The sequence below is a fragment of the Agelaius phoeniceus genome, chromosome 5, assembly GCF_051311805.1.
Source record: "Agelaius phoeniceus isolate bAgePho1 chromosome 5, bAgePho1.hap1, whole genome shotgun sequence".
Lineage (NCBI taxonomy): Eukaryota > Metazoa > Chordata > Aves > Passeriformes > Icteridae > Agelaius > Agelaius phoeniceus.
In genome coordinates, this window is record NC_135269.1 from 18,160,685 (window position 1) to 18,179,105 (window position 18,421).

General features: G+C 39.4%; 1 protein-coding gene across 1 annotated transcript in view; it reads right to left on the reverse strand.

The window, feature by feature from the left end:
- Nucleotides 1–18,421, reverse strand: part of ANO2 (anoctamin 2) — a 120,399-nt gene that overhangs the window by 87,774 nt on the left and 14,204 nt on the right. Inside the window, exons 8-10 of the mRNA XM_077177994.1 lie at nt 8,194–8,328; nt 5,642–5,802; nt 1,656–1,738 (exon numbers count right to left, since the gene is read on the reverse strand). Coding sequence (XP_077034109.1) covers nt 1,656–1,738; nt 5,642–5,802; nt 8,194–8,328 — 379 coding nt within the window. The remainder of the gene's footprint in view (nt 1–1,655; nt 1,739–5,641; nt 5,803–8,193; nt 8,329–18,421) is intronic.

An 18,421-nucleotide genomic window follows, 5' to 3' on the forward strand; every position in this document is an offset into this window, starting at 1 on the left:
TACAGGTGGTGATCCTTCTCACAGATGAAGTGTAACTGGGCAGATAATTTTCTTCTACATCATCTGGCTGACCCTTCTCATCCAGAGCCTTATACCGGTTCTGAAGTGGCACCTGGGTAGGTGATGGGTGTCACAAGGAATTTTAATTACCTCCCCAAGTAGGACCCATTCCCACTCCCCTTCATCCAGCAGGTGTCCTCCTATTTTCTGATGGTGGAGGCCTTCAGAAAATCAGAAAAATAAGGTGGTTCATCAAATATGCCACAGAGCCCACCCAGAGTTTGCTCTCCAGCCTCTCAGTTTGCCCTGCAGTTGGTACATCTCTGGCAGGGAGCAGATTGACATCCCATGTGGGACAAGCTGTAATTTGTGATGTGCTAATGCGCTGGGTTTGCGTGACAACTCACAGACTGGGAGTACTGGGTTGTACTGTGAGCATCATCCACATCATAACAGGGGAGACAGTCATGAAAAAGCTGAGAAACAGAGACAAAAGAGAGGAGGTTGTTGTCAAGTCAGCAGTGAAGGAATATTTCTGCATTATGGGATAGTGATGGAAGAAGAGGAATACTAGAGTGTGCTGTCTGTTCTCAGGGTCTTTTTTGGTTTGGGTTTTGTTTTGTTTCCTTTTTTTTTTTTAATTTGTTTTTGTTTTGTTTTATCCAAATATTTTGATCTGGGAAATAGGAAATAGAGGAATAACATCACTACCATGCTATATCATGAAGTCCATCATGTCAGCTTGCTTTTCCCCTATGGTATTTGCTCCTGTTATTTATCTCCTGTTTGAGCTGAGCTCTACTAGCAGGGCTGAAGACTTGTAGGTGGCTTGTTGTTTAAGGAACTTTGGTGGAACATGAAGAGAAAACATGGATTCAAATCCTCCCAGCAAACCAAGATGCTGGGAATATGACCCTGTTCTACCTGTTCTTAGTATGACAATTATTTATGATTTTAGTCAGTGCACTTTCTTTAGTCAGGGTTAGAAATGAATCCTTGGATGAGAGAGAATCATTAGAGCAAATCAAAGGATGAAACTATGAACAAAATCAGGGACATTTTAAATACCAATAAACGAGTACATCTCATTTTCAGTCAGTTCAGGTTATGTCTGGAGACCCCATGGCTCATTGGAAAGCTCTTTCTGAATAAACCCGGACTATTTATTGTTTTGAAACAGCTCTGTTGGTGAGCACCTTGAGCTCAGGATGATGTACCTATATTAAGGCATCATAGATGTCCACCCAGACCTCGATGCAAAAATTGCTGATGGTACTGTGACCTGTGGCTGTCATCATCACAAAGAATTCATGTTACACATTATGAAGTGACATGACAAAGTATTTATTCAGTTGTCATTGTGTTATTGCACACTGTACAATGGCAGATGGGCATTCTCAGCAAAACATGATCTGTTCTTACCTTATAAGCCTTTTCAACATTCATTATTAACTTCAGAGTGCTGAACAGTAAGATATAGGTGAGGATTTGCTAAATAAACATTAATACTCAAACTGTATCAGTTACAGTCCTTTATCTAAACACAGCCACAAACTGCATTGGGCTGGAGAACACTCATGAGAAATCTATACATCAATGATATGCATCTATAGAATAATTAACACAGTAAATTAGCCCAGGGAGAGGAGATTTACCTCTTCTTCTTCCAGTCCAGTTAGATCCCAGAAGTAACTCAATCTCATCTGCAAACGCTTCCATTGTTCAAGGAACATGGTAGCTTTAAAAGAAATTAAACAATTTAAAAAATGATAAATCCAAAGCCTTGTGGTAAACATTTGTGTTACTTATAAGCTTCAACGTATATTTGAATCCTGTTATGCTAGACCCTTTAAAATTAAGAACTAAGAAATAGCCTCAGGCCCAATTTTAACAAAGAATTCAAGCAAAGCAGTGGGACAATAATTACTACCTTTTAAAAATAAAATACAGAAAGATGGAACATGGGTTGTCCAGAGCCACTGTTAAGGTCTTGTCAGGGAATGGAACTGAGCCCATAACTGTGAATATCCATGGACGACATCATCTCTCCTAATTCAGCATGAAGCATTCTGAGGTAGGTTTAGCCTGCTACTGAAATAACTAGGATCCCTAGGAAGATGTAGAAAGAGATATTTTGAAATATATTACATGTAATATATTTCAATGTAAAAATGCTTTTTACTGTCAAAGACGGTGATTTTGCCCTAAAGGGCTGGCCTCTGGTTCAGCCTTCTGCCTCTCCTTTTTTTACTAATAAGAAGGAACAGATATTTTCATCTTGTCCCATATTTACATATTTTTCTCCTGGCTGTCCTCTCATAATTGATGTTAACTCAGTATAGCCCTTTTCCTAGTTGCTCCTAATTTATGGACTTACAGATGTATTAGAAAAAAGCACTTCTATATCTTGGGTTGTGGACAGGTATTTTCAGATAACAATAACAATATCAATGCTAAACTGGTACCTGCCAACTAAAAACACCAAAACTCTACCAATAAAGCTGTACCTATAAAACCTGGGGCACTGTTTTTCATTTTCTTATGCTTCACCTCACTTCTTCAGTGGGTGAAAAGGGTATTGTAAAAACACTGTTAGATCACAGCAGTGTTTATATCACTTTGAACATCCTGTAGATAACCCCACAAGTCAGACAACAGTGGAGAATCCAATCAGCTTCTCTTGACTGCATCTACACTGTCAGATAACACTGAGAAAAGTGGGAACTCTGTGAAAATAACCTGGCTCTTATAAGTCATTATCTATCCCAACAGTTAGCTGCAAATATTTTCTTCACAGGTATCATCCCATTATATAAGAAATAAATATCATTTAAAGACAGGACTGGCAGCACACTGAAAGCAAATCCAGACATTAAGCAATGAAGTTGCTATCTGTGTTCATCCCTTTTAGAAGAGAGAACATATAAAAGCTTTGTTTAGCATGGTTTGAAAACTCAAGGGTTTTTAGATATCCTAAAAACAAAAACATTTGGTTATTTTCTAGGGTGCTATTACTCATTCCATTCTTTTCTGTAATACAAAAGCTCAGTTCAACATTTAGCTCTATAAAAACGTACTTGGCTTGATGCAGCAGCTGCTCTGAAATCAGCACGTCTGAGCTGACTTACACCAGCAGAAAAACTAAACTGACAGAGAGCAGGTTTGGATTGGATATTGGAAAGAAATTCTTCCTTGTGAGGATGGTGAGGCCCTGGCACAAGTTTCCCAGAGAAGCTGTGGCTGCCCCATCCCTGGAAGTGTCCAAGGCCAGGCTGGATGGGGCTCCGAGCAACCTGGGATAGTGGAAGGTGTCCCTGTCCATGGCAGGGCAGCTGGAACTGAATGAGGTTTAAGGTCCCTTCCAACCCATTTGGGTGATTTGTGATTCTGTAAAATTTCTAATTAGGGCATCTGACACTGAAATTTACACCAGAACACCAGTGACATCAAGCCCAGTCAGCCAGGCATTACTCTGAATATGGACATTTGCAGCAGGACTGCTAGAATCACAAAGATACTTCATGAGGAATCAGGATCAGCCACTTAAAGCATGATTCCTTTGGAGATATTAACCATAGGAAGCCTTCTGCTTTCTAAAGAATGGGAGAAGACAAGTGAGACAAATGAATTCCTGTGCCCAACACCCTCACGAAATTAAGCCGCCCCAGATCACCACAGTTTGCTCTTTTAACTATACAGCTGGAATGAGTGTGTGAGTGAGCTCTGCCATTAAACAGATTGAGCTCTAGCTATAGCCAGCACAGCCTCTAATAGTAGGGCAGCAAAATTTGATGTAATGTAATACTTAATATGAAAGCTGGGCAGAGTTAGTAAAGACTCCATTATTTTGCTTTGTTGCTTTTTGTGTGTGCCAGCTGTATTTTCTTGAACTGACAAGCTCAGTTATCATAGTCCCAAGAACAGACTTTTCTAGTCTGTGGGAAACATTTTTTGGAGGAGGGCTACAGCTCTGAAAGAATTTTGTTATTTTTATATGCCTTTTTTTAAAAGCAATGCATATGGAACTTTTCATCCTGTTCTGTTCCATAACAGATTCCACTAATTTGTCTGAGTGCAAGGATATATCAACATTTTCTTTTGCACCTTGCATTGCTGATACTAAAATACAATTTTTATGGATGAGGTTCCGTGGCAATTGCCATTTGCATGGATGCCAGTTTACAGTAGAGTTTCTTTGTCAGGAAAATTGTATTTTATTTATCTTAAGCTTCACAGCAGCAGGTGACACTTAATCTGCCAGTCTACCCTGTAATCTGAAGTAGTATAATGAATTCTTCTGAGAGTCTATAAATAATCCTCTTTTTTTCTATTTCTCAGTCATAATTCTCTCTAATGTTTGCTCTAGGGCTTCCAGGAACTGGTAAATAAATGCTTCTTGCTTCCATGTGATCTGTTCTGTCTGCAAATTCCTTAAAAACCTTCTGCTGTCCTCACCCAATGCCAAGCCACCAATCAGACCTTTCTCAAACAAGCCGTAAAATCTTAATAGGCTTGCAAAGAATAACACACTGGCTGCAGAGGGATGGCTATAACAGAATAACATATTTTCTCAGTTTCATATTAAGAATGATAATCTCATTTTGGGAACAATGAATAGGGAAATAAAAAAATCAATTTACAGTAGCAATAACACGTTTAACTTTACAATAAACAAGCTGTAGAGTAAAGGAGAGCATAACACCAGCAAAAATTCATGCAAGCACAGTACACATGCTTTCCAGGGCAGAGGTGAGGTCAGAAAAATAGGAGTAATACTACAATGCATTCATTCATGCTTATGAAGTGTTTTGATATCCTCATGGAGACAGGGATATTTGCCATTAAAGAAAACAAAGCTTGTTGAAATGGAATATTCTAAAATATATTATAATTTAAATGATAGTGGCCCCATTGCTCTTGGAATCCCATAAAATTTTGATAAAATTATGTGACTGAATTGTCCCACAAGAAAGTGGGACCATGACTAAATTAGACCCTTTCAGCTGTTTGCACCATACTAATCCTCAAATACATTCTGGTCCCAAATGCAGAAGGTATTAAATGGGTGTGATATGTTGATGGAAAATGAAGAAAAATTAGCAAATACATGGCAAATTAAGTTTTTTAATTAAATTTAGAAGTGCCATTAACAGTGTAATGTCCTCTGTGGAGAAAATGGCCTCAGAATATGCCAGGGAAGGTTCAGGTTGGACTTCAAGAAGAATTTCTTCCCATTGTCATTAGAAGGGGCTGCCCAGGGAGGTGATGGAGTCACCATCCCTGGAGATGTTTAATAAACAACTGAACATGGCACTCAGTGCTCTGGTTTAGTTGACAAGGTGAAGATCAGTCATAGGCTGAACTTGACGATCTTTTAGATCTTTTCCAGACTTGATAACTCTGTGATTCTAAACATGACAGCAGAGGAAGAAAAAGCATTTTTTCTTCTCTGAACTACACAACTCCATTTGTTCCAGGGCTTTCTGTTGATAGTGATATTTCTTTCCCCAGTCTCAATACAGACAGCTCTCCCTGGACTTCTGAGGATTGCCAGCTTCCAAAAGCTATAGGGATCCCATTCAATCAAACAACACTTTGTTATGCCGTGAAAAGTCCAAATAGCTTGCAAAGCAATACTTACCCCAGAGAGCCATAAAGATGGAGAAGAAAACTGTGGCAGGGTTGTCAAACAAGTGACTCGCTCGAGCAGTGGCACAGGCAGAGCTGAGGTTCCAGTAATCACAGAACTTGTCACACAGGGGGCACATGGTGAAGGCATTGCGTTGGTCACACATCTCTTTGCTGTGACAGACAAGGGCACAGGTTCCTCTGAGTATCCCAGCTCAGAAACTGTGGATGTGCAGTACTGATATCGAGCAGCACATCACAGCTACTACAAGCTGTCTGCAATATCTGTGGCCTGCCCTTGCAGAGAGCAGGAACTGTGTGTTTCTTCAAGGTTCATTGCCATGGATAGTAATTTTTTAAACACTTATAGGCACCTTGCCAACAGGAAAATGATGCAACACTCAACCAGACTGATCAATGCACTGTATTAGTGAGTTAAGGAAGACAACATCACTGAAGACAAGGTTAAGCACACTAAAAAACCAAAATTCAAACACAAAAGTGGAGTTTGCATCTCTGCAGTCAAGTTATGTGATTTGATACAGATCAGATTTAAAACACTGAAAAAAAAAGACTGAAGTGGTGTCAAAAGAAATTCAGTGCTGTTGTCAAAATATGCATTTTTTTATATGGTGGCACAAAAATATGAGAGAAAAGATTTTTTACAGACTTTAAGATCTTTACTTTTAAGATCTTTACTATCATTTAAACTCTGTCTTGTTTGCTATGTATGTATTCAGTTTCTAAAACTCTTTGAAAAAAACATTATCATTATCACTTTAACAGGCCAAACACTTCTCGTCAGGGCTGGGAATGCTTTCAGTACTTTCCATGACGTTTGGATGTGAAAGCCTTTCATACCTGCACAGTCTCACTTAGGTGAACTGAGTAGTGCAAAGTTCAAATGTCCTTGCCAGGATCATGAGCTGAGTTGGCACATTATTTCAGTGATAGCTGGCATACGGTGATTATGATTGTTCCTATATGGACCCTCCTGAAATAGGTTTTTCCTTATGACTTCAAATTAAAAAAAAGGACTATTCAAGCTCTATTATGAATATGTTTATATTATATAGTTTGAAAAGCATGCAGCTGTTTCCAGGTCTCATGTTGTTACAGTAATTCTCTATTTCAAAAGGCAGCAGAGGGTGCTGCAGATACATCTCAGCCATAAATCTCATTGGATTTTAAATGTTAGTACAAGCTTTCACCGTGACAAGCACCAAGATTTATTCAGATCAAGCTAAGAAAACAGACCCTGCCTCAGATGTGGGGCTGTTCATCATTTACCTATCAGTAACCTTTTCCTACTGCAGTGATTTTAAAAGCTTACAGTTCAGGGACTGTCATGAGTGTGATCAGCATACAAGTACTGCAGTATCTTGTCTCCAGCAGAAGTCAGACACAGATCAGACACAGATTTTTTTTTTTTTTTTCCCACTGGGAAGCAGACATTAACATCACGGTATCACTTTGGCAGTCTTTGTGTAGTATATTGCCCTCAGGACACACAAAACTCAGCATTATTTTGTGTCTAGAAGGGGAATACTGTGAAGACCAAATATAGAATCATAGAATGGGTTGAGTTGGAAAGGACCTTAAAGATCATCTAGTTCCAACTGCCCTGCCATGTGCAAGGGTACCTCCTACTATCCCAGGTTGCTCAGAGCCCCATCCAACCTGGCCTGGAACACTGCCAGGGATGGGGCAGCCACAGCTGCTCTGGCCAACCTATGCCAGGGCCTCACCACCCTCACAGGAACAATTTCTTCCCAATATCCAATCTAAACCTGCTCTCTGTCAGTGTGAAGCCATTCCCCCTTGTCCTGTCACTCCAGGCCCCTGTCAAGTCGCTCTCCCTCTTTCCTGTGGGCTCCCTGCAGGCACTGGAAGAAGGCCACAGTGAGGTCACCTCAAAGCCTTCTCTTCTCCAGGCTGAACAATCCCAATTCCCTCAGCCTTTCCTCCCAGCAGAGCTGCTCCATCCCTCTGATCCCCTTGGTGTCCCTGCTCTGGCCTGGCTCCAGCAGCTCCCTGTGCTTCCTGTGCTGGGCCCAGGGCTGGATGCAGCCCTGCAGGGGGGGCTCAGCAGAGAGGGGCAAAGAGACAGAAGCACATCCCTTGATCTGCTGGCATTTGCTAAGTCTTGTACTATTGTTCATCTTACTTGTACAAATGGTCTGATTTTAATGGGAATCAAGTGTTTCAAGAGTCATGGACAGTGTTGGCATTAATTTCGGTGAGTTTCATACAACAACTTTCTGATTGAGCAGTGAGCTATGTGTACTCATAAAAAGCAAATTAATATCTTAGAAAACAAACTCAATACAGTGGACTCACTATCTATTTCTGTTTCAGGAAGTGAGACACTGACCAATCAAATAAATATGTGCCCTTCGAATAGCTTTTCAATGCCTCTGTGTTTTTTTCATGCTCGCAGGGTTGGTAATTATACATCACCGCTCTTCAGACGACTAAAACCAGTTATTCTCACTACAGATTAATAAGAAAAAGCACAGTCTTATAATTTTCAAATAACAAACAATGGATCACAGATAAGCTTACCTAGGAATGTCACTTTCGATGGTTATACATCCATACAGAAATACAATAATCCCAACTACTGAAGATGGAATAAGGAATTCTGTGTATAAACCCAGCCATGCAAAATAAAGTCCTATCTTTTCTCCAAAATACTTCCTGAAAAAGAGGAAAAAAAAGAAAAAGAAAAAGCACATGCCAAGGATATAATTTTAAAATGTGTTTTACAGCTACTAAACAGACCCAGAAAGTTAAAATACGAATTGTGAAAGACATGAATGAAAACCCTGTGGATCTTGAAGACAATAGGATCAATGAAGGGGATGATTCAGGCATTTGGCAATTTGGGCTTCTCTGTTTTGAGAAGTTAAAGATGGTCCTGGTACATTCTCCTGAGCTGAAATTAAGCAGGTATCACTGCAATACATAATATCTGTTCAGAGAAAACTGTAGTGGTCTTTGCATCTCTTAAAAGAAGTCAGTGAAATAGGAAAAAACATTGGAAAATACTTAATGCCTTAGAGGAGCACATTAATTTTTTTCCTCTGTTGTACTCCTGGATTCTGTTAGTGAGAGTCATAGAAATAACATCTATGGGACCATACTGACAACATCCTCTAGTATCTTAAAAGATGACTAATCTGGAACTGCTGCTAAAGGAGGAAAGTTTACTTGCACACTTAGCACTGGCTTTTCAGAAAGAATAATTTTGTCAGGTTAACAGCCCCTGGACAGGTGGTTAGAAAAAACAGTGTCTGCTCTGAAGAACAGCCCACTGCAGATGTTGATAAATAACTGGTAGAACTCAGCCCAGCATCTTCATGAATCACACTGCAAGAAGTAAACTAAGCATGGATGACCCTCACTGATCATTCTAATGTACAGTTAGGAGTGATTACAAATATTGCAAAACCCAAAGACCTTCATAGAACTCAAGAATTCACCAAAATTTAGATAAAACATAACAAGGTTAAAAACATTTCACAAGCCAGAGAAGATGATGGACAGTGTTGTACAGAAAGCAGTTACAAAGACAGCACTCAGGGTATGGCATGGAGTGTGAGTCAGTGAGACATTTACACTTTGACAGCAGCAAAAATTACAATAAATTCATTATATTGTGTCTAATAAAAGAAAGAAAACCTCCTCATAAAGGTTGAGCACAATCCCAGTCCGAGATTTATTCTGATGCCATTTACCTTAGGAAAGTTTTATCCAAGTTCAGCACCCCAGATTTGCATCATTCCTACTGAAAATGCTTAAATGAGATTTTTGGAGGCCCAAACTGAAATCTTCTACTCCAGAAGTTGGGTCTAAGGGCCAGACATGCCACAGGAGAGACAGAGCAGGAGTGCAATCATGGCAGAGAACCAAGGGACAGCAAGAAAAGACTCCACAGTCACTTCCATCTCAGAAGAGGTGGATAAGGGAAGCAACAGTGAGGGATTTTTATTACTACTGATCCTGCTGTTGTTCTCACACCATCACAGCTGCAGCTAACTCCACACTTCCAGGCTCTCCCATGGAAAACTGGCAGTGCAATCCTGCCTATTTCAGTTTTGCCTTCTTTGAGTGCCTCTATTTCTCATGTCCAACCAAACTTGCTTATGCTTTAGAACAGTCCTTAAGGGGAAAGCACAACAAAAGCATTTTAAGGAGATATACAGACAACATTATCTTCAGTATGAGGGGATGTCATCCAGAACTTGTGAAATTTCACGAATCTTCAAGGAAAAGAGTACAGCCTCTACACCTGATACTGCAAGGTACCCTAAGCCACAAACTGTATGAATTATCAAACAGCACAAGTGAAATCATCACAGCATGGCTTGAATGGCACTAAGTTAAGATTTGAAGCACCTTGGGACAATGGATGTAAAGAGAATACAAGGAAATATTATATGATATATCATATTTTATGAAATTATATATTTTATGAAATGATAAAAATTTGTGGCAAATAGAAGCCATATACTGTGGGACTGCCCTCTTACCTGGCACATGCCAGGTAAGTTTGGTGATAATTATAAGAAGCTTTCCTTTATTTTCACATTTGAAAATAAATATATAGTTTTAATATACCTGTTTGTTAGTATACTATGTTGTTATTATAACTTGTTTAACACACACATTTTAATCCACTTTTTTTAATATGAACTGAGAGAAGGAATAATTGATTTAAATATAGAACTAACCAGAAGGCCTAAAGGTTTTCTTCAAGCCTCTTGTGTGAGTCAACTTACAGCAGCAATGGTGTTGGAACAGCACAGGATACAGGGAAGATCCATTTGCTCTCAAGTTTCCTCCTGACTGGGAAGTGACAACCTTAAATTTGACACTAAAGCAGGAAAAGGAGGACCAGAGGGAGATTATCCTGATTATATCTTCTTACTGCTTCCCTGTTTGTAGAAATGGGGAATGCGCACAGCTAGTAAAGTGTTTCAAATAGGTCAGAGCAGGCACAAAAAAATCGTCCAAAGTTGTTCAAAACTCTCTGTTCTTTTGACAAAGGACCATAGATTGGTACAGAAAGAGTTCAAATGCCAGCAGCAGTAAAGAGTAGCTGATCAGGGTCATGAAAGTTGAAGTTTATGGCTCAAGAGGCTTCCCCTTAAATTTTTAAGCCTTCCAGTGAGAAATGTGACCTGTAACCTATAAAGGGAAGTGTTGCTATTTGTATCCATGCGAAAAGAAAGTGAAAAGAGCTCAACAATGTCCTGGCAGTATGGAATAAAAAATGCAGTTGCGAAGAAGAAAACTGTACTGTGTTTTGTGACTTAACTGTTTTGAAAAATGAAAATAATTAAGATGCTCTGCCCAAGCTCAGTCCACCAATGTGCCAGAAAGTGAAATAATCTAAGGAGAAGAAATGACAGAGCTTGGAAACATAATGAACAACTTAGATGTGAGCTTATCAAGTCAGAAGAACACAGGAAACTGACATGTCTTTTCTGTGACACATTCCAAGAACTCTTTGGTTCCTCTGAATAGCAGTGAAGGTGCGCAAACACCTGTGACCCCCTGTATCAACATCTACTGCTGCTGGATTCAGTAGTAAATGAACAGAGGAGGAAAAAAATGTGCTTCAAGGGTAGAGGATGATGTAAGGCAAGAAAAAGTATTTTTAGAAGTTTTTACACATTTACACCAAGAACTTGGCATGTTCCCTCATTTACATTGGGATAAAACCAGTCTGATTTATTATCCTACAGGAATTATCTACGATTTAAGCTGGCATGTCAAAAGAGGAGAATTGAGACCAGAGTCTTGCCCTACCTCAGTAGCTAATTCCCATATGCCTCACATATATCCAGGCAAAGCTAAAGTGTGTGCTCATGGATACTGTAGAATGTCACAAAAAGTGTGCCCCTGGCACAAAGGGAAATGCCCCTTTATATACACATATTCCATGGAGGCAGGGGTTATCCCCAAACTAAAGGGCAAATGGCTTTGATAAAGAATGTGTAGTGCTCCTATCAAGGCTTTTCTTATGTATGTTGACATATCATAAGATGAAATTTTGTGCTTCTCATTTTAGAAGACTTTATAAAGGCTGGTTAAATGACCACCTACCAAGTACTGAGTTCTCATGAACAAGAATCACGTCTTTAAGGAAAGATTTGGTCAAATTACCCATAACTCCTGAACAAACTGAACAAAAGCTGCTCTTCCAGCAGATTATCAGAAACAGCATTAAAAAACTCCCAACAGCAACAGCAACAACAACCACCTGTAGAAAGTGTATTCCCTCCCAGAATTAGAAGTGTTGAGAAGACCACAGCAGAAACATTGGCTCGGTTCCCTCTGCTTTACCCATATAACACTTAAATCAGACATCTGCAATGCACTTTTGTCTGTCTGGCTGCAAAACCAACATCAAACAGAATAACTGATTATTAAACCCTCTGCTCAAACGTTGGCCATAGTGCTCCCATGCCAAGTTGTACAATTTATAAATAGACTAAGGTTTGGGGAAGCGGGGGAGAAAGAGAGAAGGAAAAAACCCTTCAGTTTTGATTCTGTGAAAACAAGTGTGGGTACCTGGAATGTGAATAAAGCGTGTGGTGCGTGACACACGCTGGAAAGAACTCTGGAGACGTTCAGGAACAAAGCTAAAAAAGCAAGGAAAAGGCATTGTGGACACTGAGTCACCTAACCAGGAAATCGGTGCAGAACTCTTCAGTTTTTAAATTTCCACAGCCCACTTTAGGCCAGCTGTTACTTCATGTCTCCATTTCATTCCACCAGCCTTTTGGTGGAGAAGGCATTTAGATGCAATAGTTTCTATGCAAAACAAAACTGATTTACAGCTGCCTCTTGGGTAGGTTTCCCCTGTGCAAATGGTCACACATACATCTAATGCCTTCAAATAAACTTATTTGCACAGTTTGGCGGTGAAATTCTGGTGTTTCTGCTGTTGGGGAAGAGGACAAGCAGTTTAGTTTCATGTCAGAACACCTTTACTGCCAAGGCTAGTTTAAAACATTTTCCCCGTCCAGGTCCATGTTCCATCTCTGACCTGCAGCAACAGCCCCCAGGAACACAATTTATTCTTTCAGCACTTTTGCAACCAGAAGAAAATGAACCATTATGCTGCAGGTAGAACTATGACTACCCTTAGAAAGTGAGAAGCAATTTCTAGCACATGGTAAGTTAAAAACAGAGATATTTCATTTGATTCTGAGATAATAGTTCCCACCATCCAAAGTTTCCATCTCAAAACTGCAGAGTTCTTTCAGAAAGACTGCTGGAGTATATAGAAAGCCCCAGTCACTACAAGACAATCAGGAATACTGCCGAACACCCCAAGATTTCACTCCAGGTGGAGCTGCCTATGTTGAAACTTTTCTGGATTTGCCATTCTTTCTTCGCTTGAAAATTTTCTCAGGGCAAGATTCAAGCATTTATTACAACCATCTGGGACACCTGGGTGGAATTACTGCTCAGCAGCAGCACTGAGGCTGCTGTGCATTCAGAGATCGTGGAGATTTCCACCAGGGTTGTGCCTGACAGCACATATTCCATCCAAGGATTCTCAAGAAGGAACATATCAGTGCTAAATCCAGATACTCAGAGAGTGCACCAAATGGAGCAATATGGAAGCCAAGAAAAGATCCTGGCAGAAGACAATCCCCCTTGGAACAACATGCCAAGGGACTGAAAAACTTTTTTAATTAAAATTTTAAGAGTGGGAAAAATAACAACTACAGAAGCTCAGATAAACTGCAATGCATCTGAGTTTGGGGTAGGAAAGAAAATGTCCTTTAGAAAGGCCAGCTGGTTCTGCATACAGAAAACAAAGAAAGGAGACTTCGTCCAAGGTAAAAGCACTTTTTCCCCCCTATAAGGGGCATAAAAATCAAGAATGTCCATTAGAGATTGATTAAAAGTGTGGTTTTGAATGGATTTTAGAACCTGAACCTTTTCCCCTGAAAACAGAATGAAAAAATGTGCCACCACAGCCATTTAATCAAGCTGTTTTCATTAAAGATCTTGTTTGAAAACATTACCTAAAAAATATTTGCCATTAGGTATATATTTCCTCCAATGGTACAAAAGTTTGGAGTCAAACTTACCTAAATTACAGATATATTTATCTTTCAAGGCACTGTGGAATTTTAATTGTGATTCTTTATAGGAGAAGAAAAAAATCCTCTGTCAAAATATTGCAACTCCATGGAGAACAGAAACTGCAAATTTTACTTAGAGGTAAAACTATGTTTTTTCCTTGTTTTTTTGGCTCTTAAGAAAAATAACTCTTCAGCGGAGTAACAGGGAGAAGCTGATGTTGTGGAGGAAGGGGATATTCAAATTCTCAAATTTCTAGTGGATTCAAAAACCAAGGGGAAATACTATTATTATTTTTAATAATAATAATTGATGATGATTATGATAATAATAATAATTGATAATAATAGCCAGGATTTGTGTATTAAATGCAATTTAAAATAGCAAAAGGCCAAACCTTGAAAAGATGTAAAACTAGGACAAACCACTCTCTAAGCCTCACAGATTCACAAACCTTATGCTTCCATTCCAAGAAATTGTCAGAATACAGCTGAAAGTGCATAGCTTGTAGTGATGGATTATAAACTGAAAAAAGCCTTTGTTTACTGACTGTAGGAGAAAGAACAATAGAAGCATAATAAGTAGACATGTAATGTGTTTGAGACAGAAATTAAGGCTGACAACTGCCAAATGGATAAGCAAACAACACGATGCTGGGTAGTCAGAGGCACTGTAATTGTATTCTCCTCTCTGTTTTGGGACAATACAAAACTTCAGAACAGCTTTGAAAGGATTAAGTGCCTGATTACATTATTCTGTTGATGTTTCCTGTCATGTGCTTAGTGTAAAAAAGTTCTAAATGTCCCAGAGCCTGCAGAAACCACAGCGCACTGTGCTCAGGGAAGGCATTTTCAACAGGAGCAACACAGTGTCACATCCAAGAATTAATGCATAAGACAACCCATGGACACTCTGCCTCTCCTCACCTTTCTTTTGTTCATTCTCTATATTTAGCATTTTTTAGAAAGTCTGCAACCTTCCTAACCTGGAAAATTAAAAATCCATGGCTACCTGAGGCTAATTCAAAGCTAATGAAAGTCAATCAGAGCTCACCTGTGTGGAAGTAAGTTTCATTTTATAAACAACTCAGGGCACCAAGTGACACTCTATATAAGAAGCAATTCATTCAGTTATACAGATAATATTTTCTCTATAAGAAACAAATACAAATAAGGAGTAACTTATTTCATGTGAATCAACCTTTCTTTTGGAGTTTCTTTTAGGAAAGGAGGTTACTTAGTCTTTTACTTCCTATTTTTTTAGTACCTATTACAACTTGCTTTTCTGCCTTTTTTGTACTTGAACAAATGTGAGGTCATTGCATCTCATCACTCCTCTAATCTCCAGTTTCCACAAGATAATTTTTGTGATTTTATTCATCTCATTTAAAGTGATTTTATTCATCTCACAAGAGTGAGAACCCCAAATACCAGCATCTTTTCCTAAATATCTTTCATTTATAATAAATAGTATTTCATGAGAGTTTTCTTGCTTTTCAAGTTCATATAGCTAACCCTTACTGCAGACCCTGAATTAATTTCATGTATTTATTTTAGTAAGTAGGTCCTTGTTAGCACTTGCACAGTGTAACTGCTGTCAGATAGACACCGTCTGGTGGCTAATAAGCAGAGGTATCATTTCCAATTAAAAACAAGTATAAAAAAATTATCTTTCAGTCACCTTGGTGGAAGGGGATTGAGTCAGGGAATACTAAAGCAAACTGGAAATCCATATGTCTGTAGGTTCTGATGGAATGCACCCATGAGGGCTGAGGGAGCTAGCAGATGTCATTACAATGCAGCTCTTGATAACCTTTGATTTATGGCAGCAACTGGGAGAAATGCCCAAAAGCTGGAGGAAAACAAATGTGACCCCCATTTTCAGGAAGGACAAGAAGAAGGACCTATGGAACTACAGACTACTCTACCTCACTCTCCTTTGTGCCCATCAACTCTTGTCTCAGGAGACAGCTGAAAAGAGCCTGGTTCCATCCTTTTCTTACGCCCTGCTCAATAGGGCATAAAAATCTTAATTTTTCTGCTCTCTGTACTGACTGTGGAAGATTTGCCATATTGAAAGCTTTCCTTAAACTTGTGTTTTCTGGGCATAATTTTTATGTGGTGCCCAGTTCTTGATCTCTTCCCTTGTGATCCTGGTTTTGTCCAATGTTACTGGATCAGACAAAGCCATGGTCTGTCCTAATATAACTTACGGATAGAGAGGATCCTCATACAAAAGATCTTAGCATGAGGGAATACTCTTAAACCAGAAACGTGTCGGTCTTGACCCCTGGTCAGCACTCAGGAGTCAGGAAAGAACTTTCTCTCTGCCCTGTAAGCCACAACCAGAACCTTCTACAGAGATAAGACATTAAGAGCAGCTCTACAAGAAAAGTAAGCAGACCTATAGCCACCCAAATACAGCAGCTTTTTTCTACTCCCTGCAATTCCTAGCCACACACACCTACAAATATTCACATACAGATAAATAGTTAAATGTGCACAATTTGTCTCCAAATGTGGCCTCTCACCTCTGTCTTTTCCTCCTCTAGTTTGAAAGAAACTTCCATTTCCTATAAAAATTCACTGATGTCACATCCAAAGACACATTTTGGGTGGGACCTGTCAGTCATGTCCATTCAAAAATAAAAGTGTCTGGCTGTGAACTTTAGGCATCATTCAGGCACTACTGAACTTAGCCTGAGACAGTCCTTAACATGATGAAAACTGATTTCTAGCTGCCTACAAAATTCCTCAGTCAAAGGGGGAGATCTGAGGAAGTTGTGCAGCAACCTAAGTCATCCAAGACTTGACTTTGCAGTCCTGATGCAGATATACACACCTCCTGCTCGATCTAGCTTTTGAAAATCCCACTGCAGGAGAGAGGAATCTAGGTGGTAATGAGGATCCTAGTGCTCAGACAGTGATCTGAAGCCTGGGAATTATGTTTATCAGAAAGCAAGGATCTGTTTTTCCTCACCACTACAATCCAAACCTACTGGTTTAAAATTCCATCTCTCATACAAGCAACAATAAATAAGACAAAGCCCTTGCCAAAAGAGACAGAGAGAAGCACTTCCTACAGGACTGGCAAAGTCTGTGAAATGCAGAGCTGTAAGTAAATCATCTCACTCCAGTCACAGGCCTGTATCCAGCAGAATAATTCAACACAAATTCCTTGGTGATTTATGCACCACAAGTAAAACCCTTCTGCCTTGCAATAAACAATGGCTGGAGCACTTGGGTAAGGCCTGTGATGAGAGGTTCCAGTGAGGGGAGGGAAAACTTCCTACAACTCAGCTGAAAAGTGCTGCCCTACCATCAAACTCCTAAAATGCAAACCATTTTCATGGATGTATGGCATCCATGAAAATAAAGGCCATTCATAAATAAACTGGAGTTGTGGGGAGTAATGAGATCATGGAAAGGGAAAAGAGATATAATTATGGGGAAAATGTTGATTTTTCACCAGCTCAGACTCTGCTCCAGAGTCCCACATGCTTTTGGCCCCCTCCAGGAAGCTCTCTGCTGTAAAATCTGGCAGGAGGGACATCAAGCATGAGTGTATGCTGGCACAGCACTTCCCCCTGCACCTAGAGCTTTAATGATGACAAACTGCAAGCTGGACCGATTTCACGTTGGGAAGGAATCTTCACTATAGAGATTCTTGGAACTATAAAAAGATGTTGGCCTTAAAGTGCAGTAGGGTAACAGCAGAAGATATGCACTGTATTACTTGCACAATCTGCTTATATATTTCCTTAAAGTTTTAAAGTGAAATTGTTCTGCTTTAGAATAGAAATATGTAACATGCACTGTGTTCTTATTTGGTGGAAAACCTTACTTACTCACAGCTGCATTTCCTTGCCAAAAATATTTGCTTTTTCTTATAGCCCAAAGCAGTCCATAAAGCCAGAGAAGGATATTTTTACAGATTAAAAGACAGGAGTGAATGGAATTGTTGGGGAATATTATAATGGTCCTTTTTTTCCTTTTGTTATTAAGAACTTTAAAATTTTCCAAGACTGACTGTGCAGTTAAATTCCCTGAGGATTACAGCTGTTAGAAGAGAATCCCCAGTCTGTACCAAGAGTGAGTATAACAAATATGTGGTTCCTGTCTTAGGTGTAAAATCATCTGGGAACTGGCAACAACTGTGTGGTCAGAGGGAAGGTCCTGAGGCACTAGGAATAACCTATAATAATTCTACAGTGCCACATCTAATCTTCCAGCATAGACACTTGAGTTAAAGAATGACTTTCAGTTGGCATTCCTACTGAATAAGAGTGAAACAGTAATAGTTAAATATATGTTGCACGCTGTATTTAAAAATTAGCAGGGCACTTATTGAAAACAGCGGGCAGGAAAGGCTTTAAGTAAAAAGGATGTTGCTTCATCTGTCCATCAAGGCCTAAATTTAGACTTAAGTTGCACCAGAAAAAAAACCAAAAAAAAACAAAAAAAAAAACCACAGAAAAAAAAGTTGAGTACAATCTAATTAGTCTAAGAAAGGAGGGTCACAGTAAATAACCAAAAAGCACAATGTGTGACTGATGTCTGCTAAGGGAATAAGTACCCACATCAAGGCTGAGCTCAGATACCCCCATGGCACAAAAATGAAGAAATCCACATCACCAGCAGAAAGAGAGGAGTGGCCATTCTCCAGGTACATCTACACTAAAGCT